Here is a 13,254-nt window from a genome sequence, read left to right as displayed (position 1 = left end):
TGTGCAGGAAGGGGTGGGGGGGCTGGTGTGGCTGCTGCTCTGTCCAGGTGGTGAGGACTGGACTCTTCACAATGTCTGATGTTAGGAGAACCGTTCACATATCATTGACTCCCTGGCCTCACGAGCAGCCAGGTGAACCGCTGTTCTGCCCATGGGTTGCTCCTGCTCCTCCTCCCACTCCCCCTCCTCCCCAATGTGGGTGGCAGATGTGGATGGGGCCTTCTCAAGCGGCACCCTTCTCTGTTGTGCATGGCACAAAACACAACTATAATGCGTCCCATTCTGTCTGGTGCGTATTGAACCGCTCCCCCAGAAAGATCAAGGCACCTGAAGCGCACCTTGAGCAGCCCGATAGCATGCTCAATTATAGACCTGGTAGCGATGTGGCTGTCATTATATCGATGCTGTTGCTCGGTGATAGGGTTCCTCAGCAGTGTCACGAGCCACGTGTGCAGGGGGTATCCCTTGTCCCTGAGCAGCCAGCACTTGCGGGTGTTTGGTGAGTGGAAGAGGGGTGGGATGTTGGACTCCCAGAGGATGAAGGAATCATGGCAGCTGCCAGGGTATCTGGCGCACACGTGAAGGGATCTCTTGCGGTGGTCACAAACGAGCTGAGTGTTGATGCAGTGATAGCCCTTCCTGTTGATTAACTGTACTGGCTTGTTGGAGGTGCTCGTATTGCTATATGGGTGCAATCGATTACACCCTGCACCTGTGGGAAGCCAGCCACAGCATAGAATCCCACTGTCCTCTCCGTCTGGCCGAGGTCGTCCATGGGGAAGTTGACGTACTGCGAGGCCCCACAAAACAAGCCATCGGTGACCTGCCTTATGCACTTGCATGCAGACGACTGAGACACCCCGGCGATGTCCCTGGTGGCACCCTGGAATGATCCGGAGGCGAAGAAGTTGAGGGCAGCGGTGACTTTAACAGCGATGGGTAATGAGATGCTGCTCAGCCAAGCTGGGAGCAGCTCGGCATGAAGGAGCCTGCAGATATCTGCAACGACCTGGCGATTGACTCTGAGCCTCCGTATGCACTGCTCCTCAGAGAGGTCCAGGAAGCTGAGCCTCGGTCCGTAGACCCTGTTGCGAGGGTAGTGCCTTCTGCGACGTCACTCTCTCTGTTGTTGCCCTCCGTGCACTTGTCCAGGTGCCTGTGACGCAGCACTGTGTTGTGGAGCTCCACGTGGCGGAGGTGGACACCGTGCCTGGTGAGGCTGGTGATGTTGCTCGTCCTCGGATGAAGTGGTGAATGCAGCCATGGCATCCCCCATCCTGACGGTGTGAGTTTGAGGGGGTCCACAAAGGAGGTAAATATGTTTGCACAGCAGAGTTTTGGGTGGAAAGTAAGATTTTTGAGTGAAAACACAAAGGTCTTGCAGCCAAAACTTTGTCTGAAGTGACAGAGTGCCCTGCTGCAATAAATGAGGTTTTCTCCCCACCTGTCAAATAAGCATTTGCATCTCCCACTGACTGCTGGCTGAAACACGTCTGTTGCAACAGGGAGTGTTTCCCACAGCACGGGAAACACACTGATGATCCTTCAAAATTGCACCCCTGCCAAATGTCTACTCAATCAATTATTTCAAGTACTTTAACTATCTGTCAAACTATGTAAATGATCATCCTGCCGGCTTTAATTGTCGGTGAGACTCCCACATTCGGAAGGCGCGCGCACCCGAACGCGTCACTGGGGAACCCGGAAGTCAGCAGGTTAGAGCTGGGCTCCGAATCTGCTCCAGATTTCAGCAATTTTCAGAGCCCGCCCCCCCCTCCGAAAATCGGCCCCAATGTTTCAGGTCGATGCCCTTTCGTCAGAACTGGAAGTTGGAGATTTAACAGTTTCTAAGCAAGTACAGAGCCAGGGGGCGGGGGTCGAGTCGGTGGAGGGGGGGCGCAGAGGGAAGCGGGGAAAGAGGAGGGGAGGAAAGGGAAGGTCTGAGATAGGGTGGACGGCAGGGCCCTTGACCATGTCCGTCCCATTTCCCGCACTTCCGCCTTCGACCCTTACCCCATCCCCTGTCTCCCAGAACCATGATAGGGTCCCCCTTGTCCTCACCTTCCACACCAGCCTCCACATTCAACGAATCATCCTCCGCCATTTCTGCCACATCCAGCGTGATGCCACCAGCAAACACATCTTCCCCTCCCATCCCATTTCAGCATTCCGAAGGGACCGCTCCCTCCGCATAACCACTCTTGCATCACTTCCAACACCGCTCCCCTTCCCACGGCACGTTCTCATGTAAGTGCAGCAGATGCAACATCTGCTCTTTCACCTCCTCCCTTTCCAACGTCCAGGGCCCCAAAGACTCCTTCCAGGTGAAACTGCGGTTTATTTGTACTTCTTTCAATTTAGTATATTGTGTCTGATGCTCATGATGCAGTCTCCTCTACATTGGGGAGACCAAACCAGATTGGGCAATCGCTTTGCTGAACACCTCCGATCAGTCTGCAAGTGTGACTCTTAGGTTCTGATCGCTTGCAATTTTAATTCTCCGTCCCACTCCCACCTCTCTGTTCTCGGCCTCCTATACTGTTCCAATGAAGCTCGAGGGACAGCACCTCATCCTTCGATTAGGCAATTTACAACCTCTGGACACTACATTGATTTCAACAACTTCAGATCATAACCACTGCTCCCATTTTTTCGGATAGCAGGTGCTGGTAATGGTTCTGCTGTTGCCATTTACAGCTCCTCTAGACCCATCTTTTGTTTCTTTACTTGTCCCATTACCACCCTCCTGGCCTTGCATCATCATCCCTTTTGTCATTTAATGAGACTTACCCTTCACCCCATTACAGACCTTCTCTTCTGTTCTTTCCTCCCCACCTCTCTCTTACCAAATTCCCCCTTTCTTTCCCTGACTCTACTTGCTTAAAAACTGTTAAATCTCTAATTTCTTCCAATTCTGACAGAAGTTCAGCGACCTGAAACGTTTACTCTGTTTCTCTCACCACAGATGCTGCCTAACCCGCTGAGTATTTCCAGCACTATATGTATTTATTTCAGATTTCCAGCATCCGCAGCATTTTGCTTTTGTTTTCAGGATTTTCTGGAGTTTTACTAAATTAGCTTTGTGGGAATGGGGAGAAACTTTCCAGAAGCTTCCCTCAGGGGATAATCAGATACCAGCCCACGATAGGGTAGATTGTGTTTACTCTGTAGAAGTAATGAATTTTGATGGGGTAAATAACCTTTTCTGAGTCAGCACTTTCTTATACGTTCTTTAAAATCAAGATTAGAAGGTAAAGCCTCTAGTTTGTTCATGGGATTATTTTATATAATATATAAATGGTCAAGAGACAACTGCAGACAAACAAATTTTAAATACAATGGGGGTGAAATTCAACTTTGGCGGTGGTCCAAAACGGGCAGTAGCAGATCGACCGCCAGTTAAACACCCTGCCCGATTTGCCTTCACTTTTCATTGACTTCAATGGAAAGAAAAATCTGGCAGGGTTTATAGCGGGTGGTCTATGCGCTACCGCCCGTTTTTGCACCACCACCAAAGTCGAACTTCATCCCCAATATATCACAGCCTGAGCCAATCTTCCTTCTCCTCTGCCGCCATATAGAATGGTATGAATTTACTTCTGCACAAACTTGATAATAGTTTCTACTTCCTCTTTCTGCGGATGTGGTCGAGAAAATTTATTTTTGATTATGCAGATGCATTTTACACACAGCTGGAGCTCATCTTTCATAAAATTATCAAGAATATTCTCAATCATCTCGAACAAAGATACGTAGTTGAAATGTCTCTGTAAGCTGCGTCCCAAATTCCGAGGGGAGGGGTGGGGAGTGGGCGAGTTTTCTGCATGCCCCTCTAATTTCATGGTGTGACTTCAAGTGTTCCCAGGAATTCTGGCCAGTACACTCTCATTGTAGCCCAGTAAAAGCAGGCATGGGCTGTAAAACGCTTTGAGACATCTTGAGGTCGTGAAAGGCGATGTATAAATGCAAGTCCGTCAAGTCTGTGTTCTGCTTAGGGATCGATTACCTGCTCAGCTCAGCCCAGCCTGTTTGATCCTTGCTAGGAGAAAAATAATATTGGCTTTTTAATTCTTCACTCTAAAAGGAGCCTGGAGTTCCCTCCATTGGAACCATAAAGTGTCGCTCCAATTTTCAGGCATCACATCGGGATGAGCACCTCGTCAAGCATGGGCCACTTGCTCCGATGATTACAATGATCCCATCCCCAGAATTTGGACATAGTGGGTTCTCCTGCAGGTCAGTGGAAATCCTGTAGCACTTCTGGTTGCGAGTTGACCTTGAAAAGGTTCCGGGAACTGTTGCAGCAGCAATGCAGCCATCTGCTCGGGCAGGTCTGTGCTGCAACAGAATGGCACTGCACCAATGGTTCAAAGTGACGCCATTTACGGAGAAGCTTGGACACTCTCCCGGAATGCCTCGATACGTTTAGTAAATTAATTTTGTCCCAAGAAGCAGCGCAAGCTGTTGCACTCCTGGTGCAAACCCAGCAACAACAAAAAAAAACCTGGGGCAGGCATAGAACCCGTGCAGGGGCAAAAATCCAGATTTTCCTCCATCTCCATGTTTTGCCTGTGGTTCAAGAAAGTATTATGTCAGGCCTCTTAGTGTCTTAACATGGTGTGCCAGTATAACTCCAGCACACAATCAGGTTGCCTATCTTGTTTCTCTTTTTACTTTGATAAAGAAATGTTGTTACAATTGCTAGAGAGTTCATCAAGATAGTGCTCCTTTTGAAGAAAAACTATAGCCAACAACAACAACTGACATTTTGGATGTTGAATGGCAGCTAATTGTAGTACTTCTTAAATAACCAGGTTTATTAAAATATTTACAAAAAGTGAAACTGATTACCCGTTTTGTGCAGTTCAAAGGATGTGTCAAACTGATGTCCAGCTGCGAGGAGTAGGACGGCTAAATTTATCCCAGAATGTACTGTTGGCTCAGATTCAAAAGCCTTCCCATACCTTCAACAGAGGTGACAATGTTAATGAAGCTTTACATTTTCAGTTGAATATCTTTACTCAAAACCAAGTGCATGAAGAAACCTTACAGCATTTATGTAATCAGTGAATGTAACCAACATAAGCAAGCATGCACAGGCCCAACTGGAAAAATTGCTGGTATTTATTTAGGGGATTCCTTTAAGAAATAATCACTACAAATTTATTTTTAGGCAAAAAAAGAAGTCTCAGCAGTGCTAGCATTTGAGTATTCACAAAGTCAAAAATTAGTCTCATAAATGCAGAAAAGCACATAAGCTTTTCAGCACCCTAAGATAATCAGGACATGTTCCCCTAAATAGGAAACATGGGCACATGCTTACCACCCTCCCCATCAAACCAGCAAGCCCACCAGATATTGTTGCAGCGTACTGATAGATTAAAGATTTAAATAATATTTTAAAATTAAATCCACACGAGTGCCATAAAGAAAGGCAAACTGGTAGGATACTGACTGCACAAAGGGACGTTTATCCTTCTACATGTGAACGGTATCTTTTTTAAAAAGGGACTAATGCATTTCGATCTGTGGTTATCATAGCATCCACTTCACATATCCATTAAAAAAGGCAAAATTGTGCAATTTCGGTAATTTCAGATTCCGATTTCAGTTTGGCACTTATGCCTACAGACATGTACTACAAAATGAAAGCTAAGCCCATCATATTCAAGGCTGAGATGAATAGATTTTTGGAATCTAGGGGAATCAAGGGATATGGGGATTGGGCGGGAAAGTGGAGTTGAGGTCAAATATCCGCCACGATCTGACGGAATGGTGCAGCAGGCTCGAGGGGCCGTATGGCCTACTCCTATTTCTTTCGTTATTATCACATTTGCATGACTGATGAAGTAGGGCAGTGGACAGTAGATGTACATTTTAAAAGGTTCAGTAGCCATGAGGCTGCACTTCCTTATCAGCTTTCACAAATGATCCAAGAAATAGATTTATGTCAGTTTGTGTGTGAAAGTATTCAGCAATACAGGCGGCAATGTAGTTATAATTGTACAGCGACTGCAGTCAACATAAACATTAACGTTTTCTCCTCCACCCTCAATAGAAATCCAATTGCAGCAGCAGCACCAATACACTCCATCCATGATACATAAGGAGCTCAACTTGCAATTTCAGTCAGAATGATATTAAGAAGTCATCTATCTAAAGCTGCCGGCTAGATCATCATATTTTGATGCTGGGCACTTCACTTTTTTTCCCCTCTATGGATTCTTTGTCTGAGGACCTTTCTACTTTTCCCTGCTGAAATGGTTGTGAACAACAGAATCTTAATCAAATTTTGCTTGATGAAGAATGCTTGCTATTAAAAGTAAATTAAGCAATTATATAACAATGATAAATACTACTCTTTATATTCTTACCTCTATAACTAGCTACGAGAACACATAGCAGAACTGGCCTATGTTAGAGCAGTGCAAAAACCACAGGGTTTATACAAGAGCTGACTGCAGGTTGACGCTGTCAGAAGCACACATCAAGAATGGGATTAAACATTCACAAAGAATTTTAGCATATCTGAGAAGGGGCACTTTTTCTTCTCTACTTTCCTCTTCCACGCCCCTAAAAAAAAACCCGACCCCAACCCGCCCACTTCCGGTTTTAACGGAGGCAGGTCGGGAGGCTGGCAACCAGTTCACTCTCAAGAGGCGGGTCGGTCAGTAAAATCATTTAAGGAGGCTGTGCGCCGCCATTCTAATAGGTGTTTTATTTTTAACTCCTGGGGGCCAGGATTCCCAGGCCGTCTGCTTCACGCCACATAAGAGGAGGCGAGAAGGCCTACTTGTGGGCCAGGAGGAGCAGGAGTGTTTCCTCCAGGCCCAACAAGCTTACGTGTCGCGATCCCAAACGTGATCTCCGCACACCCCCACCGCGCCCCCCCATCCACCCGTTCGGCGGCCGCCGCCCCCCCCTCCCCACAACGATATTCCAACCACCCCCTCCCCCCCGATCTCCAACCTCCTCCTCTCCGATGTCCGGCCCCTACCCGCACCCCCCCCCCCCCCCCTCACCGATGTCCCACATAACTGGCATCTGCTCCCCGGCTGTTTTCCCGTCCAAACAGGCAGCCAGCCTGTCAATCTGGCTGCCAGTCGGGTGAGAAACCTGCTTTAAAAATTTAAAAGACGCCCTGACGTCAAAATTGTCAGGGAAACCCATACTCCCGGGTTTCCCATCTGGAAATCCTACCCCCCACGCTCTCTTCAGGGCCCGAGTAAATATCGGGGCCATGATGGCTCCTTCCCCCACCAGACCCAAAAAAAAGTCACCGAGTTATTATTACGTCTTCATTGCACAAACTGAGTTCAAGTATCATGTGCCTGTAATGCAAATAACGTGGAGTGAATGCTTACCAGTAAGCACCATTATCTCGGCTTTCTGTGTCCTGGAAGCCAGAGTCCAGAAACATGTCCTTGTAGATTCTTCCCAAGAGACAGTATATGTCAGATGGAACCTGCTCTCCTGACTGCACCATTGGCAACAATATAGCAATGGCACTTTGTCTGTCACCTGGGAGATTTCTCCTACACAGAGAAAAAGAGAATGTAAAAAATTATAGGTAGGTTATGCTAAATTACAGAAGTTTGTTTGGAATCAAATACTTAGAAACAATTTTCTGATACCACATAATGGGAAATGCTTGCCTGAGATACCACGTTCCTCAAAGTTACAGCTTTATGTAGTCTTAACTGCAACTTTCAAAACACGTACTTACAGGCCTAATGCTAATTTAATACATAGAAAATTCTGCGTGAAACCTGAAGACAGCAGTGCAATGTGGAGTGTCTCTACAATCTTTATGCTGGTGGGGGGTGGGGGGGTGGAATATGTGGAATGGACTGCCGTGGATGGCTGGTTGTACCAGTAAATTCAAAAGTAAACTGGGTAAGTACCTGCAGAAAAATGTGATAGAGAGGCATTGTGGAATGTGACATTTCCTAGACACTGAGACCAGCCAGATGGACCGGAATGGTCTTTTCCAGTCCTGTACATTCCTATGTTCCTATGTAATCTCAGCCAGGTCACCTCAGGAAAAAAAAGCAGAAAACTGGAAGATGAAGTAATTTATGCCAACCTCACATGGCTTCTATTTCCAAGCTCAAAATTAAACAACCCAATGGCAAAGGCTTCATGAGTGCTTGTCTGTCTGTCCTCAATTAGGGAATGCCATGAGGCACAGTAAGAAATAAAATAACGCAAAAACAGAATATATGGAAGATCAATGCCCCCAACTTTGAAAAGATGAGTTGGGGAATGAAGAAAATTGGAGAAAGAAGAAGCCACCTGAAAGAGTGGTGCAAGCACAACTCTTGCTGCAGTGTTTTCCCAGCATTTCTTGGCCAGTAGTAGCAGGAGGAAAAAAAAAAGTTTTCATTGAGAAAAAAAGAAAGCCACCATGAGCTGGGGTATGTTCTGAGAAAAGACAATGAAAAACATTTTCTGTAGCATTATTTTCTGAATTATGAGGTTGTACTGCTTAAGTGTTGGTTGCACATTTTTTGCAGTTAAACAGGAGGAGCCAAAATGCAACTACCGAAGTCACAGCTTATTGGAGGCCATCAATTTTACTACCATGCAATTTACATACTGCTGTCACAGATGACCTCGCTTCGTCTCTGGCCTTCTGCCAAGAGCCAGAACCTGAACATAGGGGCAACCGTACAGAGACAAAGAAACCCAGCATGCCCTGATCTCAAGTCTCCAATGTAAAAGCCTGGCTACTTTCAAAACAAATGAGCTTTGAAAATCATTTAAACTTCAAACAAAAAGTAGGCCATTTACCTCTTACACATTAGAATTTAGTTTAAACATGCTGCAATCTCATGCCAAGTCCTCGCTCACAGCGGGATAGAATCAAGCACAGTATACGCTGACTATACAATACATTTAGGATTGTGCCAAACTAAGTCTTTTTGGACAACAAACTAACACTTGGATGGCAGCCCCTTACTAAGATGCATCTAACAGCAGTATGGAGTACAATGAACTGAAGGCGAACCAAATAAAGAAACAAGTTATTCATGGGAAACACGGCTAAAGTTTATGTGGAATTCCCAAATGTAAACAAGCAAGTCTGCAGAAATAGGAACTGCAGATCTATATCTGAGATACAAAATGGTTCTCAGGCTCATTATTCCACTGACAATAGTTTATCGTACTGCAATTAGCCACTTCTACCAAAGAAAACAACATAGAGTAAAAAGATAAAACTAAAACGTCAGGTATTTTTCATGGTACAGAACTAAAAATAGTTTCACAGCCCAATGACCTTTCAATACAGGCAGACATAGTAAATGGTCACAATTTCAGACACACCTCTAACAAAGGCACAAATGAATTACTGAGCATATCCTACTTCACCCTATACATCTGCACATACACAACACAAAAATGTTGGCGAGTTGCATACTCTAAAAAGGCCTACTGCAAAATATACAAACAAAAAAAAAATCACGTGATACTTAAGAATTATTATTTGTTACCAATTAATTCTCTTCAGGACTTGTAGCTATTAACATAGAAATTCAGTAAGATATGTTGTGATGGGTATTTTCTTCCATCACCGTCTTCCCAGAAAACACGTGCTCATCTCCATAAGACTTCTTCAGCCAGGTGAGCTACTTGATCCACACCACTGACACATCCATAACTGCTGCTAATTTGAGGTACTCAGTATACAAATGTCAGTAGGAGTTTTATCTCAGCTTAGGACAGTGAACTTCTCAGCTGAGGCTGCAGATTCATTTATTCCGAGGATTGAGGATTCCCTTGAAGCCTGACTTAAACACCCTCTCACCTCTATGATGCCAGACCGGGAGTAATAAATACAGTAGCAAGTTTTGAATTGCTTGAATACATTAGAATACGAAGGAACCGGGATATGGTGAATAATTTGGCAAATACCATAAATGACTTGTTATATTCAAATAAGCACTATAACAGAAGGGATAGGACCCTGTAATCCTCCAGTCCCTCATTATTAAAATTGCCCGTTCACTTTGCGATAATGTTAGTGAGGAAGCCAGAGTTAAAAAGCAGGAGGGTGCAGAAGAATTGACGTTGAACTTCCCTCCCAGAAAGAAGTAAGTTTTTTTGACACCTTTCCTTTCAGAGGGCAACTTCCCACTTCTCATGCTAGTCCTTATTGTGTCAATCTCAGACAACATTGCATCGATGGCTACATTGTGGCACTGATCAATTTCACACCCATTACCTGCAGTCGAGACTCAAGGGGCAATTTTAACCCTACCCGCCTGGTGGAAATTTGTGCTGTATGATTCTATGAACTGAGTGGGAAGCCGCAATGAGCTTTCCACCAGGCCAACCTAGAGGGGTAATGGATCAGGGCCAGAAGAGGCCAAAAAAGGTAAGTTCTTCCACTTTTTAAAAAGCACACTTTTTTAAAATGCACTTTTCTTGCAGGAGTGCTTCTCCAGGCCCCATGAGGAAAGCTTGGTCCTCCCCAGCCGCAGATCCGCCCCCTGTTCCCGATTGCAAGACCCCCGCGGGACGGCCCTAGCAGCCGATCCAGACAGTTAGTTGGTCTAGGCAGGCAGCCTCTGGGCCACATGATATTTCACCGCTTCCTGCCCAGAATGGGTGGGAAGTTGGCTGGTGGGATTTAAGTGGGGCCCGGGTGTTAAAATAGCTCGGGCTGGGTCTCATTTTTGGTGGGTGAGTTTCTAACTCACCTCGCTACACATCCGCTCAAAACTGGCCCAGAGTTAAAATCAGGGCCTCATTTTTTAGGGTACATAGAAGCATCCAACTGAAAACTCATCTATTTTTTCCGAAGCAAAAAGATTTCCATAAATTGTTGTTTAGTGGTGAGATTCCGAGATAAAGTACTCCATATCATTACCACAGGAGGACAATGTCAAGAAGTCCGATGAACAACCATAATGATTTTGCTGCAAATGAATGCCCAGTAAAAAATCCCGTTCTGAAAAAACTAAAATGGATAGCTCTGGAAAATGGTCAGTACTTGTAAGCACTTTCAAAATTACAGTTAAGTACATTTGTCATCATATAAAAATTGAACATTATGTCCGCATGATCACTTCTAGCAGATTCCACAGTACTCTAATATTTCTTAATGCCGTATCTGCAAAGTAGCTCTACCATAATAGATAATGGAGATCCTTATTTTATTTCTTGTACTCCAGAAAACAAAACTAAATTATACAACACACAAATGCATCCATTTATATACGGCTTTGAAAATAAATTTTGGGATACATATTTTTAATTCAGGATGTAACTGAACGCATTTCTGACATAATGCTACTAAACTGAATGCTTGTTTGAGGGACAAATATGCTATCATATCGTATCATGTTATGGTTTAGCACAGAAGGCAGAAGGAGGCCATTTGGCCCATCGTGCCTGTGCCGGCTCTTTGAAAGAACTATCCAATTAGTCCCACTCCCCCGCTCTTTCCCCATAGCCCTGTAAATTCTTTCCTTTCAAGTATTTATCCAATCCCCTTTTGCAAGTTACTATTGAATCAGCTTCAACCACCCTTTCAGGCAGTGCATTCCAGATCATTATAACTCACTGCATAAAAAAAATGTTTCCTCATTTCGCCTCTGGCTCTTTTGCCGATCACCTTAAATGTGTCCTCTGTTTACTGACCCTTCCGCCACTGGAAACAGTTACTCTTTATTTACTCCATCAAAACCGTTCATGATTTTGGACATCTCTATCAAATCTACTCAACCTTCTCCGTTCTAAGTAGAACAACCCCAGCTTCTCCAGATAACAGCAGTCTCTCATCCCTGACAAAATTCTAGTAAATCCCCTCTGCACCCTCTCCAAGGCTCTGACATCCTTCCTAAAGTGTGGTGCCCACAACGGACCACAATACTCCAGCTGAGGCCTACCCAGTGTTTTGTAAAGGTTTAGCATAACTTCCTTGTTTTTGTATCTATGCCTCTATTTATAAAGCCCAGGATCTCATGCGCTTTTTTTAAAACAGCCGTCTCAACTTGTCCTGCCACCTTCAAAGGTTTGTGTACGTACAACCCCAGGTCTCTGTTCCTGCACCCCTTTTCAAACTTAAAATTGTACCATTTAGTTTATATTGCCTCTCCTCACTCTTCCTACCAAAATGTATCACTTCACACTTCTCTCCATTAAATTTCATCTGCCATGTGTCTGCCCATTTCACCAGTCTGTCTCTGTCCTCCTGAAGTCTGTTACTATCCTCCACATTGTTCACTATCTTTCCAAGTTTCGTGTCATCTGCGAACTTTAAAATTATACCCTCTATACCCAAATCCAGGTCACACACATATATATATAAAAAACGCCACTGTATACTTCCCTCCAGTCTGAAAACAACCGTTCACCATTACTTTCTGCTTTCTGTCCCTTAGCCAATTTTGTATCCACGCTGCCACTGTCCCTTCAATCCCATGGGCTTTAATTTTGCTAACAAGTCTACTATGGGGTACTTTATCAAATGCCATCTGAAAGTCCGTAGTAGTTTGTCTGTGGCTGATCAAATACAGGAGAACGGCAATAAAGTCCCTGCGAAGGAACAGAACATGTCAATTGGATCAGGTAATGAGCAGTTTATTTTTATGCAGTTGTATAAAAAATGCAATAACTAGCACTGTAATTATGTTTTTGGCCATTGACATGTACTCTTGCATCAGTATGAGCTTGTGAAGCAGTCGAAACCACAAGAGGAATGCCAAAAATTTCAAGAACATAGCTTCGCTGGATGATATTAAGCCAAGGATTGTAATACTGCTGTTTACAAAAAAGAGAGTCTCATGAGAAGGATTGGGAAAGAGTGAGACAAAATCTCCCTCGACAGGAGATGAAACTCTAGTCAGCTCACAGTACAACTTTCAAAGATCCGGATAGGGCGATGCTTAGGAAATAGGAAACAAAAAGGTAGATCTTTTTGGAACATCTGTTTAATAGAGCAAAAATAAAAGTTCCTAAGTGCTTTATACTTGAACAGAAGAATCCATGGTGTTTAACGGCGATCTTAAAACCACGTGCCATCATTAGCTAGAGCTGAAGTCAAGTCAACCGCAGAAGATTCACTTAGTTAATTAATGCTAAACACATAAAAATAACAAAGCCACTGGGACTGGTGGTGCCGCATCAGCCAGTTTTAAACCTCACTGAAAAACAAGTAAAATTTCAAAAGCTGATATTTTTCCCGTGCACATAGACAACAGCTGCAAAGCAGAAAAAGATTGCTGGTGTAGTTGAGGATGGAATAGG

General features: G+C 44.5%; 1 protein-coding gene across 1 annotated transcript in view; it reads right to left on the bottom strand.

The window, feature by feature from the left end:
• The window catches only part of map3k5 (mitogen-activated protein kinase kinase kinase 5), a 180,746-nt gene that overhangs the window by 112,187 nt on the left and 55,305 nt on the right, over positions 1-13,254 (bottom strand). The window contains exons 7-8 of the mRNA XM_067984803.1: positions 7,365-7,535; positions 4,852-4,964 (exon numbers count right to left, since the gene is read on the bottom strand). Of these exons, the coding sequence (XP_067840904.1) occupies positions 4,852-4,964; positions 7,365-7,535 (284 nt within the window). The remainder of the gene's footprint in view (positions 1-4,851; positions 4,965-7,364; positions 7,536-13,254) is intronic.

Source organism: Heptranchias perlo, chromosome 5 (genome assembly GCF_035084215.1).
Source record: "Heptranchias perlo isolate sHepPer1 chromosome 5, sHepPer1.hap1, whole genome shotgun sequence".
Lineage (NCBI taxonomy): Eukaryota > Metazoa > Chordata > Chondrichthyes > Hexanchiformes > Hexanchidae > Heptranchias > Heptranchias perlo.
This window is presented reverse-complemented; position numbering and strand designations above follow the sequence as displayed.